The 14578-nt window shown below is 42.4% G+C and overlaps 2 protein-coding genes across 3 annotated transcripts in view; one reads left to right on the top strand and one right to left on the bottom strand.

Moving 5' to 3' along the window:
* Positions 1-491, bottom strand: part of itgbl1 (integrin, beta-like 1) — a 43110-nt gene extending 42619 nt beyond the window's left edge. Inside the window, exon 1 of the mRNA XM_030112169.1 lies at positions 232-491. Coding sequence (XP_029968029.1) covers positions 232-323 — 92 coding nt within the window. The 5' untranslated portion in view covers positions 324-491. The remainder of the gene's footprint in view (positions 1-231) is intronic.
* A 1584-nt stretch (positions 492-2075) lies between these two features.
* Positions 2076-14578, top strand: part of nalcn (sodium leak channel, non-selective) — a 62820-nt gene continuing 50317 nt past the window's right edge. The window contains exons 1-9 of one of the 2 annotated variants that reach the window (XM_030112167.1): positions 2076-2185; positions 5513-5624; positions 5828-5889; positions 6628-6768; positions 6881-7063; positions 9047-9130; positions 9271-9410; positions 9522-9650; positions 11816-11967. In XM_030112167.1, the coding sequence (XP_029968027.1) occupies positions 5848-5889; positions 6628-6768; positions 6881-7063; positions 9047-9130; positions 9271-9410; positions 9522-9650; positions 11816-11967 (871 nt within the window). In that variant the 5' untranslated portion in view covers positions 2076-2185; positions 5513-5624; positions 5828-5847. The remainder of the gene's footprint in view (positions 2186-5512; positions 5625-5827; positions 5890-6627; positions 6769-6880; positions 7064-9046; positions 9131-9270; positions 9411-9521; positions 9651-11815; positions 11968-14578) is intronic. The other variant, XM_030112168.1, reaches the window with a different exon arrangement.

The raw sequence follows: 14578 nt of genomic DNA, 5'->3' as shown, positions 1-14578 counted from the left end.
GTTATCAAAACACAATGGCAATATATTTGCGTGTTAAGAAATAAAAAGTAAGTAAAACTCCATAAAAACTGTGCAAAAACCTAAAAGTGCAGACTTTATACTAAGGTGTTCCCAAACTTTCCCAAAACTCCTAAAATATGTCTTTGTCAACAAAATCCTGCTCCACCGTCTTCCTTCTTACTCTGCAGACTAAAATAAACCAGAACAAAACAAAGCTTTGTGAAAACTCACCTCACAGACTGTAACAAAGTTTCCTCAACGACAGAGAGCAGGATCAGACACAACGGTGCTAACATGGACTGCACCAAAATCTCAGTGTGCATGTTTAAATCCCACAGAAACCCTGAAGTAAAGTAGCTTGAAGGAATTTCCCAATCTCCCTCTCCTTAAACAGACAGGACAGGAAGAGAGAGTGAGAGGGAAAAGAAAAAGAGCGAAGGAGAGAAAGAGCAGCGGGCTGGCCCGAACTGGCTCAGTCCCTTCAGAGGCCAGCAGTCCTCTCCGTACAAGTGCCTTTGATTAGTGTTGACTCTCAGACACAGTCCTGGGCAGGAGCTGGAATGGGGAAAACTGCCAAAAATGAAACGTTAAGTCACCAGTTTGAGATGTAATTAGAAGCAGACTGTTTTTCTAATTTTTTTGGGTTCTCTTTTTTCCACTTTCTTTTCCAGCTGGAGACTTGCAGACACTGTGGAGCAGTAGTTCAGATTCTAGCTTGTCTTTTGATGTTATTCATGATAAATGACTTCCAGAATTAGTCTTTATCCCCTTGTCTTGGATGACATTCTTGGCATGACACAGGAAAAGACACAGGAGGGGAGAATGAAACTAGACACTGAACTCAGTTTTTATTTTTGAAGGGTTAGTTTAGCCTTCCTGCAACATCTTTAAAATACTCAAGGAAATGTTAGTGTCCAATATAAAGATTCTAAATAAGTGGAACAACTGTGCAAAACATGACGACAGGGAAAATTATGCTTTCAAACTTTCAAACTTGAAATAATTGAGCAACCCATTTAAAAGACATTACTTGCCAGTTGAAGACTGAATGAAAGTAAAGGTGGAGACAGTAATGAAGCGTACTCTTCTGTGCTGCAACTCAGAATCAATGAAAGCAGAATTGTCAGAAATGTCAAATACTTGTCAGTACAGTAATTATCTCAATAAAAAGGCAATTGAGGCAATTTTGAGCCATGATTGCAACATTTTTGTAAGATTTTGCAAAATTACTTCCATTTTAAAAATAGGTTTGTTTAATGTTTGTTCAGTGTGAATTGCAATAAACTGAAGAGTTGTTTAATAGCGACTCTGTGTGCACATGTGTCTTACCACTGTAAAAATAATATTGTTGGGCTTTTTGATTTTTCAGTGTTGGTAAAGTGTCTACTGTCACCCATTTTGTGGCGGTTTGCAGTGGTGGGCTGCACGCTGCAGCACTGGTTAGTGCTCTCGCCTCACAGGGAGTTCAGGGGTTCAAACACTGGCCAGGTCTATCTGAGTGCTGTGTGTTTGTGGGCTTCTTCTGGGTACTCTGGTTTTCTCCTACACTCTGAAGACATGCATTTGAGGTTAACAGCTGACCCTTGACCATCTTACCTGGGACTGGCTCCAGCACCCTGTGACCCTGCACAGGATAACGTGGTCTATAAGATCCATGGATGAATATTTCTGCGTCTAAAGCTTTTCATGCCTCATTATGCTCTTACAGTATTCTTTTGATTGCAACTTCTGTTTTTTTTAATGTCAGTGTTTAAAGCCATAATAGTGTGAATATTACTCAGTCCTCGCCTGTCTGTACACTGTGTGCTCTGCCAGTGGAGAGCCCTGCTAGCTGCCACAGCTGGCTGGAGGACTGCTGTCACCTTACAGGAACTCCTCACTGCACAGAGTTCACGTCCAGAAACACCCAACAGCCAGTAAGTGAGAAAACATTCAGACTGCTGCTTAAAGCTTAAAGCGCCAGTCTCCCCATCCTGTACTTGGAGAATCTGTGATGCAACAACATGAGGAACTAAAGCTGTTACCATGGGAACGGGGCGGCCGCGCGCGCCTCCGCTGGTGCTGTTGATGTGATTGCCACCTGCGCGCTCCCGTCCTCTCTCCCACACGACCACAGCACACCCGGAAAAACAGCTGATGTCATGGACAGGGGGAGACGCGGCCGCTAAGAGCAGAACCTCCTCTCGTAAGTGTCTCGCTCGCCATGTTTTCTTAACCTGCCTCTCTGCGCGCGCCGTGAATGTACGCGGACGGCCAGCTGCTTGTCCGCGAGGAGGATGCTGCTGCCGCGCGCTGCTAGCTTGATGGCTCTCCAGGAAGTGGGGGAAATGTCATCCTCCGGAGTAGGCCCTGGAAGGAAAAACGCTCTGTTTGCGGCACTGTCACGTGGCCTGGTCGTTACATAGATCATATTCGCGTTGTTTTGGATCCGTACCTGCTGATAGTTGTGGGAGTGCCTCGCATTTAGCGTGTTTTTATCCTCCTAGCGGACTAGCACCTACTGGTTTCCATAGTAACCTTGGATCAGTGGATGTCATTCATCCAGTATGCGTTTACCTTTGACATCCAGTGGTTGACAGCCATTTTACAGGATGTGGAATTGGTCATATACTGTATGTAATCAGACCTTTTCTCATCCAGATGCTGGTCTTTACTGCAGTCAGGGGCTGCTGACTCCATGGGTGGAGCTGAATTATTTATTTATTGGATTCTAATGTCTGATCAATTACCCTTGTGGTTTCACATCATCGGCTATCCAAGCTTTGTATTTATTGTAATGTTTTTTTTATTCTTGGTTAAAATACTCACTTACAGTGGAGTGATTTTGCGATAGAATGATGGCACCCTTCACTTTGGTTTTAGTCCAGTCTTGACCCTGAGGATACCAGGTTTGAATCCCAGTTACAGCAGGAAGTACATCCGGTGTTGAAGCTTCCCCAGGCAGGTTCCAGAGAGAAAAGGTAACCAGACAGACACTGGGTGACAACAGTACGTCATTTGTGTCTGTTTGGGTAAACTACTACTTTGTTTTTGGGTGTAAGATGACAAGGTAAAGATTTTTTTGTTGTTGCTTTCTTTAATCACAGGTTAAGGGTCAGGTTAAAGTGAAGGTAATCGTGCATTTATTCAATTGGCAACCCAGAAAGGCACCAGTTGGGAAAGTCCCCAGTTTTTACTGACAACAGCAACAAATAGCCAGCAAATGAATATGCAGATAAATGACCAACAATATTGTCATTATTCTTGTATAGCAACGCACTGCTGGAATAGTGTGTGTCAAATCAATGTGTTCAAATTGCGAAAAGATGAGAAGATCTGGCATTCGGCTGCCCAAGTTTGGGTAATGTGGGTACTTTCTTTCTCATCAGTATGAAATTGCAGTCTTGTATGCCAGTTCATTCTCATAAGAAAGATGGAAGTATCTTTACTTTTCTTACATTCACAGTGGAATTCACCATGATTTAAATAATTAATAAAAGTATGTGGAAAAGGTATATATTCTCAGCATCACGGCTGTGTCAGATTACAATTCAAAAGCTCGGCCTTGCTAATAGACTGTTACCACCTTGAGTGCATAATGAAAGTAAGGACAGGCTTAAGTTAAACATTTCTGCTTTCAATAGTAATTTATTTGAACAGCCATGTTTACAACATGAAAGTGGCCTCTCAGTAGTAATTGAACAATTCAATCTAACTCAGCTGTACGTACAACTCAGCTCCGTGAAGTATGGCAACATCTTTTCGTTTTTATATATATTCATAATGAACCTCTTCCATGTTGCTGTTTTTTTCGCTTCTGTCATCAGCTTTCTTTTAGATAAGTCAACACGAGCTGGCAAGGTCGGAAACACAGCCTTGACCACAAGTCCGGTCGCATTATTTCTTCTGTTGGGTGATTTGTGGAAAAATTGTACTTGTCTATGATTGCATAGATTTTCTGTTGCGCTGGTAAAGAAAAAAACAAATGCAACTGCACAAACTGAATGAAATATTACTTTCCACAGTCTGCACCGAGACAAACTTCTTCTGCGTCGTGTCTGAGAAGATAGTATCACAGACTATTGCAGTCAAGAATAAAACTTGAGCAAAGAAAGTTTACATGCTCAGGCAAATACTCACAGTTACAATTAATCTGCCCAGAGATCACATCTTTCCCTGTGAGGAACATGTCCTTTCTCCAAATGGGAAAGTAATTGCAGTCTTTGCCACCTATACACCCACATAATAGCACTTAGACCCTGTAATTTTGTTTTCACTCTTCCTCATGTCTCCATCTGCATATGTTAAGTGTAGCAATTATACAGGGAAATTGCTTCTAACTACATGGGGTTTTAAAGGATGGACAGTTTCTTTTCTCGTTAGAACATAAAGGGAAACAAGGGGTGATTCACTTACACGGTTCTTGGTGCTGTCCCATCTAAACTTAGTGTCTTAGTTGTGAGTTTTATTGACTTTTATCATTGTGTTATTGATTTTCAGGGATTTGAGAGTTCAGATGTCATTTTCCTGCAGTACCCAGTGTCAGTTCATATTTGGAATGTTTTGTGGCCTTACTTTTAAATGTTTTTATTAATAATTGAATGAATGTCTACTTTTTCCAGGGTCATTCAGTTGGCCTGAAATACTGCCACTTTTCACTGAAAGGGGCACTAATCCTAAACTCTCATCTTCATGTCTGTAATATGCTGACACATGTCATGAGTGCTCTGGGAAGTTCTCCGTTTTTCTGCAGTTCTGATTTTATTATGATAACAAAAGTAACATTCACACACACATATTACATATCTCATCAAATCAAATCAAATCAGATTTTATTTATATAGCACTTTTCATATTAATAAAAACAACGCAAAGTGCTTACATATCTCATGTCCTGTTGAATTGAATCTGTCTCACATAACTGTGAGCAAGAATATAAGTACAGGAATATTGTAATGTTAAGAATCATAATAGAATCAGTGTTTATTTAAGGAAGAATGTACATGCATGATCAATTTAACTAAGTGTTAATCTCCCCCTCACACACCCAAAGCAAACAGTTTTCTGGCTTGTGCCTCATATTTTGTCATGTATTAGGTACTAATTTTATCTGTTAAGGTTTGGGAATATGTCTTACTGAGGTTTTACTTTCTGTCTTTGGCCTATAACGCCAATGTCAGGAAAAGACCACTTTGATCATGTTGAGAGCCACAAAAATTTCATCTTTAACAAATTTTAACTGGAATTGGAGCTACCAGCCGAAAGAGATCATTGGATTGGTTTTAATTAACCTTATTGAATTAAATCAGATGTGTTTGCACTACTGAATGCATTTAAAGCATTTACTTCCACAATATGGAAGGATAATTGCAATACCATTGTTTTTTAAACCTTTAAATCACGTTTTTAATATTTTGATGGATTGATGAATTGCACATTTGTTGTCGCTGTACCTTTCAGCACATGTGAATATGTTTTCTCCTCCCTCTTCACTGCTCTTATGACTGCTGCTGTTCACTGATTGCTGCCGCAGGACCTCCAGGCCTTTAGGACAGTCTCCTTTTTGCACCTCTAGCCTCTCTTTCTGGTTGGTCTCTCCACCCCTCTGTGACCTGGGGATGAACGCACCAATGAGGAGCCTCACAGTGAGTCCCCTGGTCCAATTCCACCCCATCCTCTTCTTCCACAACACCTCAGTCACTCACTCACTCCCAGAGTGTGTCGCATATATGCCTTGATGTCAGACGTGGTGGGCATTCCTGTCTCTATGACCGTACTGTAGATGTGGGTAGTGTACTGTACACCATATAAGCCATGATGTTGACTAACTGTTGTGTGTTATTTACAGGGTATGCCTGATCGCATGTTATGTGCAGTGCTGGAGCAATTTCAGCTTTACTTTTCCCTTTGGTATGTGCGCTTTGTCTCCATTCAGAGTGTCATTTCTTCTTGTGTTCCTATGTTGAAACAGCCTGTATAGTTTTCTTTTCTTTTTTTGTTTTGCGTAAAGACATTCACACCAACATGCACACAGACACACACAGGTAACACCAAGTCACACCGTACAGCATATAAAACGGGGGCTTTGGTGTTCAAAGCAATGAAGATCATGTATGATCTTTTCTGGAGGTAAGTTATTGGAGCTGTTCCAATGTGAATACACTCGTTCTGTGTTCCATGTGTGTTACGTTGTGTATCACGGTGGCCATTCAACAGCGCAACATTTTTAATTTGAGACTATTACACCTCTGTTCTGGCAATTCAAGTCAGGGAAGTTTACTTTGGGAAATCCATATCAATATAGATCTTTTATGTACCTTCTTTAAAAAGCCACTATTGATACACATGTTGTTTAATTTCTTTAATAATATATACTATATAACTGTTGGTTAACACTTTAATGTATTTATAAATTTTACTGGACCAGCTGTAATATTTCTTGTCAGTTACTGTTAATGTGGCCATAAAGGCAAAAGTCTTGCCCCGAGCTGCATTAAGAATTAATTTCTAAATTAATTCACAGAATAAGCCAGATGATGAGATTGAAAAGTTGTGTTGCCACTGCCCAGACTTGGATGGAGCCAGAGTGATCCCCGCTGCTCATTTAGCTTTGGTCACTGTGTGGTCCGCTCCCTCTCCCTCTCTCAGATCCACTCTCTGTATAGCACGGCAAGCCCCAGCATGCTGAAGAGGAAACAGAGCTCGCGGGTCGAGGCCCAGCCCATGACCGACTTCGGCCCGGACGAGACCCTAGCAGACAGTGCCGACATCTTCTGGATCAACAAACCAGTGAGAGAACTCTCATGCGCGTCTCAGTCAGCGAATCACCACACAAATAACAATAATTCATGAATACGTGACCCCTTTTCCTCTGTTTGTCTTTTTTCTGCGCTTTCTGCAGTGGGTGCACTCCCTGCTGAGAGCTTGTGCTATCATCAGTGTCATTTCTGTGTGTATGAATACCCCAAAGACGTTTGAGCATTACCCTCCACTGCAGTACGTCACGTTCACGCTGGACACTCTGCTCATGTTTCTCTACACCGCCGAGATGATCGCCAAGATGCACATCAGAGGAATCATCAAGGTAGCGGCTCACTCAGTGGATGAAGCTTTACTGAGACAGCACGCAAAGAAAAAACGCTGGCGTGCGACTTTCGGTGTCACAGTATAGAAATATCACATAAGATTACAAACAGCCCTAACCCTAACCCTACAAAATGTTGAAACTGTCCCTAAATGTATCTACAACCCCCCCCCAAAAAAAAGATTTATTGTCAAGTTTCACATTTATGAAAAATAATCTCATCAAGATTGTTCAAGAGGTTATTGGACTGTGAATGATCTACTATGATCCAATAGAAAGGTTAAATTAAAAATGGTTTTGTTTTCTAATGGAATGGTGAAATGTCTTACTCTTAACATGTAATATGTAATATTATGATATAGATTGTGGCGCGCTGCTGTGATGTGTGGTTTGGAGGCAGTGACAGCAGGCCTGGCTGGAGCGAATACAGGAAGAGGCTGAGATTTTTATTGGGAGTGACCAGGACGGACATTTGACATTAAAAAGAAGAGATCAGAGAGCAAGTCAAGGTTGAACAGTGGAGAGGTGAAGCTGGAGAGGCCAGGTTAGGTTGGTTTGAACATGTGCTGAGCAGCGATAGTGGATTTATTCGACAAAAGATGTCGGAGATGACGCTGGCAGGCAGATTACTGATTACAGGAGAGGAGGCAGGAGATAGGCTTAGATGATGGCGGATGATCTTTCAGGGCAAACCCTGAAGGGAGCAGCCGAAACACGGTGAAAATAATAATATGAGAAGTCATTGCTTCAGCTTTTATTGAATTGGGATAATGCATTTCATATTATTGTGGATGTTCAGGTTTTTAAACTTAGAAAGACAGTAATGATACATATAGCTCGTCTGTAGAGGTAACATTAGACAGAGAGCCAAAGCTTTGTTGGACTCAAAATATTCCCCAAACAAAGGAATGAAAAAACTTGGGAAACTGCTGAAATTAAGATTTTTTTTTTTTTGAAGTCGGGCCTCAAAGTGCGAACATTGCTTGCTCAGAATTTGATCAGACTAATCTGAACAGTATACTCAGCTCTAAATTTCAGATGAATCAACACAATTCAGATTTGAGGTTGACCGATGTTGCTCCATAGACGCATCCAGGAGCAGACAGCTGGCAGATGAAAGGCTCATAATTACTGCCATAAAATGTGCAGACAGCTTAATTGGCAAATCAAGGATAACAAAATCAGGAGGCATCGGAGGACGCAGAAACTAGAATGAGCCAGGAAGACAACAGGAAACAGCAGCATTCTTCCAGTGAATTAACAAATTTAAAACCCATATCTTTCAATGCGATCAGCTTCCTGTGATGGATACATTCAGTCCAGAGTTTTATTTATTGACACGTAAATGACTCGTCAATATTCAGAATGCCAGCCCAACAGAAATGCGGCACGTGGCTCAGTAATTGCATGCTTTTGTTCTTGTCAGTGTGTGTAATCAAACAGGGTGCTTATCTGCAGAGTGGGTCAGAACACACCCTCCTATTTGCCGCCTTTCTTCCTGTGGAAGACTTGCCCCCCTAAGAGCTTCTTACAGGCTCTCTGTCTCTGTAAGTGGTAATTAAGCATGCCCATTTCTGCTGCCCCCTCGACACTCCCGGTTTGTTTTCACTTCGGGGGCTTAACATTTTTGTCTGATCGTGTTGTTTTCCAGAGCAAGTGTTGGAATATCGGGGGTGATCTGTCAAAATAGACACTCTCATTTCATTTTTGCATTTCGTGTTTTCCTTGAGTACGCCTCTGTTTTTACTAAAGCCACACAAAGACTGACAATGAAAGCTTTCTCTCTCAGATTGTTCGTGCTTGATGGGAATGATAGTGTTTTTTTTAGAATCGTGAAGACAAGTATTGAAAGAGACTTGAAACGTCACACAGCGTTTTGTGATTGTTCAACTTCATCTGTTTTTTTTTTTTTTTTTATATCTCAGACAGTGATGGTGTTCATGTGTAGCTCTTTCAGATCTCCTCTTTCTGTCTTTTGCGCAGGGGGATAACTCCTATGTGAAAGATCGTTGGTGCATGTTTGATGGCTTCATGGTGTTTTTCATCTGGGTGTCCCTGGTGCTGCAGGTGTGTTGCAACATTTACTGTTCACCGTACATTCAGAATCTTTTTTTGTTCGAGTGCCCTAAAGCAGAACCACCATAAGACAAGGAAAATTATCCGAGCACCTGTTTTGCTTCTGAATAGCCAGTTTGGCTGTGTTGTAGGTTTTCGAAGTGGCAGGGCTCGTGGATCAGATGTCTCCGTGGGGAATGCTGAGGATCCCGCGAGCGCTCATTATGATCCGGGCCTTCAGGATCTACTTCCGCTTTGAACTTCCCCGCTCCCGCATCACCAACATCCTCAAGTACTGCACCGCCACGCACATTTCAATTCAAAATGTCTTCCCGTCCTGATTGATAGCAATAAGTAAAAAAAAAAAAAAGTCTGACACATTTGTTGCTCTTCTGCTGTTCAGGCGATCAGGAGAACAGATCTGGAGTGTGTCGATCTTCCTCTTGTTCTTTCTCCTGCTCTATGGAATCCTGGGTGTGCAAATGTTTGGAACATTCAACCATCACTGCGTCACCAATGACACACAGAAAGAGTAAGTGGGTTGGTGGAGGTGGTCGTCTTCCTTTTCCGGTTTGACTCCCCCCCCACTGTAAGACACTGAAGCCCAGCTTCCTCCCGGTGGTCGACAGCTCGTATGACGGTGTGCACGTCAATGTGACATTGTAAAGCACGGAGACTGTTGAATTGAGTGCATTATATAAATATTGTCCATTTCCTGCAGGAACCAGGGATAGAACTTAGATTAAAAGAAAAAACTCAAATCAAACCTTTCTACTCTCCCAACCAGACAGGCTCCTTCCAGTGCAGAATCTGTCTTGCTAGACCATAATTAATGTTAAGATTTACATTATTGACTAAATTGAGTTCAAAACTACTGTTATTTCATCCATGAATGTAAAAATGTTTTTGTTGTCAATATAGTATTTCATGTAGTTTATTTTATTCAGTGGAGCATTTTTTTGCGCGCTTTGAAGCGTGTGCTTTCATTGACCCTTTTAGTAACATGACTCGGCCTGACACATCATTGATTTTGTGGTTTAGTGGAAACATAAACTGAATCTTAAAAGAAAAACCTCGATTCGCGAGACATTACCCTCAGCTCTGCTGCTGCTCACCACTCCGACAGAATTCCTGGTGAAATGAAATGACCGACAATACAGATGAAATCCCACCAGCCTTTTGAGTTGAAGGAAGTGGAGAATTGAAAAGTGAGTCACTGTGCACATGTTAATGTAAAGGTATTGAACGTCATTAGCATGGAATTTCTTCTACATATCCACTCAACGAGAAGTGATGATAATATGATACAGAGAATAGAAATCCTTGTGGAGACAAAAGATAGGGAAGTGACTCTCGTGGTGAAAGCCTCAGGCTGCAGCGAGAGTTAACACTAATTATAATAATTAACATTTCCTACATTGTCTAGCCTTTGTGTTAGGCTAATCCATCTCTCCTCACTAATGTATGCCTTCTGCGCCCCAGCGACACGCCATACAGTGTAATGGCCATTCGTAACTTCTAGATAGCAGAGGACGTTCGGATATTTATGTCAAGCTCTGACATCTCAGTGTAACTCCAGGTCAACAGTGGTGCGCCAGCTGTGTGCCTCATTTGTTTGCCGCAGTGGTTCTCCTCCCAAATCCCTCACATACTTCATATATGCTCCTAATGGGGTGTTTTAGAAACGTGTCACACATGGACCGACGCGGCTAATCTCTGTCTGCCATATGCCCTTGGCGCAATGTCAACGCTCCCTCGCTTTTCTCACACCAGGGATTTGACGGGAATTGAGGAAAAATAGCTGGGGAGACATTTTCCGATATGGATATTATAAGAAAAGGGTTTTGGATTTGTGAACAAAGTAGGACCTCTTCGTCTGAATGTCAGGCTTTGTGGAATTGGCCTTATCACTGTTTAACCGAGCGGCGTGAATGACCCGCCTAACTTTGTGACTTAAGACAGCTGCCGTTTATCTTTTGAGGATTTTCTTTTTAAACTAATTCTGATTTCTAGACTTTACGATCAGCTAAAATCTATCTTAAAATCATGAACCTGAAAAACAACTCTTTTTTTTGTCTTTTGACTAAATTTCAGTTTAATCGTGTGTGTGTGTGTGTGTGTGTGTGTGTGTGTGTGTGTGTATCCAGTTCCCTGTTTATGTAACACTCATATTTCCAGTCTCATGTCATATTTTGTAAAATGATGGCATTACAATGTGAGTGTTCACCAACCTCTGTTGTGATTGAATGTTTTTTTTCCTAACGAAATTATTAATATTTGAGGTTCTGCTGCTTATCTGCCCTTTTTTCATCAAGTGAAGTGAGCGTATTGATAAGACGCACTGGTAGTATTGAGCCCGGGATAATTAGCTTTATCAGGATTCACCACTATGCGTCTGATTGCCCTTTGTGATAGTGCAATAAATTATCCCGTCTGATCCTGTAGCCCTTAATAAACAATTTGGATGAATGTCTGGGCTGGCTGTTTGAAGGCATTAATTTTAATTAGCTGAAACAAGCAGCTCCTGGTGGCACCTGTGGCTAAAAGACGGAGAACGAGAGCGTCATTCATACAGTGTCTTCTGTAATTTTCTCCTGCTTTTTGAAGGCACTGAATTGAAATGCTGCCTGTGAGCGCATGATTGATGAACCTAAGTTGTTTTTGTGTGTTTGTGTGTGTGTGTGTGTGTGTGTGCAGTCACGTTACATGGAACAGCCTGGCCATCCCCGACACCCACTGCTCCCCCGATGGAGAAGGCTACCAGTGCCCTCTTGGCTTCAAATGCATGGACCTGGAGGAGCTGGGCCTCAGCCGACAGGAGCTGGGCTACAGCGGCTTCAATGAACTAGGTGGAACTTCAAAACATTCACTGATGCCCTCAACCCTCTAAATGACTGCAGTTATTTTCTGGATGTCTGTTTTGATTTTATAAATGTAGGTTTGGCAAAAAAGTGTCATTTGTGAAGGCTTCTCTCAAGATAAGATGCGCTGCAACAAGTCCTGAGGGCCGCCATATTGACACTATCAGGTTATTCACGTAAACGCCTGTCAGCGGCCACGGGGTTGGAATGCATTATAACACTGCATTATAAATCCATACAGTTTTACAATTTACATTGCATGCAGTGGCTAACATAACAGACACAAATAAATAAAATTAGTAGGGGTGGGACTCGATTAAAAAAATTAATCTAATTAATTAGGGCCTTTGTAATTAATTAATCTCAATTAATCGCATATCGATATTTGACCCGAGATCAGTGAGAACCTTTCTTTTTCTAATGGATTTTGGTATTGTGAATCAGTATAGTGATACATAAGCTTAAGCAACAAAACACTTCATTTTTTCAGCAAGGAAGGAGGAATTTAACCAAGACAATTATGAGGGTGTACCCAAAAAAAACCGGAATTTGATTATAACTATTTATGACATTTCAAAATAAAACACCACCGTCGCCTTCAAAATAATCCCCATCTGCATTCATGCAGCGCTCCAGTCGTGTCTCCCACTTCACCAATGCGTCGTCAGACCCGCGCGTAAAAGTGCCATTTTTTGCCGGCTGCGATTTTTCTGTCACCTCCTCCACATCTGCAAACCGCTGTCCCTTCAGCTCTTTCTTCAACTTGGGGAACAAGAAAAAGTCACTCGAGGCTACATCTGGCGAATAAGGTGGATGGGAGAGGAGATTCATCTTATTCTTCACCAGAAACTGCGTGATGCGCAGCGCCGTGTCCGCTGGCGCACTGTCGTGGTGGATCAACCGGGCTCCACTCCGCCACTCCGCGGGCCGCTTCCTCCTCACATCCTCACGGAGCCGTCTGAGGACTTCCATGTAGTAGTCCTGGTTTACAGTCTGACCTGGAGGGACAAACTTGCTGTGGACGATACCCTGGACAGCGGAAAAGCAGCTCAGCATTGTTTTCACGGCTGAGCGCACCCGACGCGCGGACATCTGGCCCTTTTTAAACCACCCGAACCACTCATGGACCTGATTCTTCGCCAGAGCATCATCCTTGTAGGCTTGCTGCAACAAGGTGAGTGTTTCTGCTGCTGTTTCTTCCCAGCAAAAAGCAGAATTTAATGTTTACGCGCTGCTCTGGCTTCCCAGGCAATGTCGCCATTTTGGAAAAAATCACAGACCGCCTCTGCACTCTGTTGCTATAAATAGCGCCTGACAGGCGTCAGTGTAACTCTCGGAGCTCAAATTTCTCACAGATGTGCATGAGGCTTACCTGCAGCACATCTGACGGCCAGAAGTCAGAACTCATTATTATTATTGTTTTCTGACCGAATTCCGTTTTTTTTTGGGTACCCCCTCGTAAACCAATACACATTGATTAGTGCAACTTTTGTTGGGCTGGGCGAGGGTCCTTGAAGTAGTCAGAGTGACGTCCTCTTCAACTCTAGCTGTATGCCAGGCTTGCGTGTTGGTCGTTGCTGCGACATGCTTAGCATTCAGATGATGTAGCTGGCTCGATGTGCTGCAATGGTATGCAAATTCTTTGCTGCACAATGTGCATACAGCTTTGGTTTTATCCACGCTGCCATCCGCTGGCTTTATAAATCTAAATTTTCTGTGCACGAGACCAAGTAGTGCGCTGTCATCGGGAGCAGTGTTGCCAACTCCCCAGTAAGGAAAGTCACTATTGGCTGTCCTAAAAGTCGCCAGAAGTCGCTAGATGAGGTCGTTTACCTAATTTGCAATTTGCATGTAATTGTAATGGACGCTGTAGGAGAGAGGAATAACGTCATGGGAGAAGCAAAATGTGAGTTAAAAAAAACACCCTAAATATGTTTAGAACTACAAATGAATTTTCTTCTGTTGATTCTTGGTTTGTCAGCAAGTGAGCAGTGGCGTATTTGCGCACACGCGATTCATTTGAAGTGTGGAGGAGTGGTGTGGGTCTCCTCTCTGCTCTGACTGCAGCAGGGAGTGCTGCTGAGACTGACCGTCTGTGAGTGCTTTGGGACGGGGGAGGGGCTCACGCAGCACCGCAGCTCATTGAGGACAGCAGCTGCAGAACGAGACGTCCTGTCACGTCTCCAGAGCACCAGAAAAAGTCGCTAAATTTGTTGCTAGTCGCTTTTGACAAAAAAAAAAGTCGCCAGGAGGCTTTGGAAAGTCGCCAGATTTAACGAGAAAGTCACCAAGTCGGGAGCTGTTTCGTTGTTGTGTCACAGCGAAATATGTCCGGGTGAAACTCGTCCGGTGACAAACGTTCCGCGACAATTTGCGATAATTTTTTTGTCGCGTTAAAATTTCTGTAATTAATTAATCGTAACTAACGCGTTAAAGTCACAGCCTTAAAAATTAGTAATAAAATTATTTCCCCCTCTGGTTCTAAATGTCAACTGAAATTATACTTTTAAATGTAGGATAAATTGTGACTTGATAGCCTCTGTGGGAATGCAAGCAAGGTCGTGAAATGCCATCACGCAAGTCCTGACTGTGTCAGGTA

Source organism: Salarias fasciatus, chromosome 16 (genome assembly GCF_902148845.1).
Source record: "Salarias fasciatus chromosome 16, fSalaFa1.1, whole genome shotgun sequence".
Classification (NCBI taxonomy): Eukaryota; Metazoa; Chordata; class Actinopteri; order Blenniiformes; family Blenniidae; genus Salarias; species Salarias fasciatus.
This window is presented reverse-complemented; position numbering and strand designations above follow the sequence as displayed.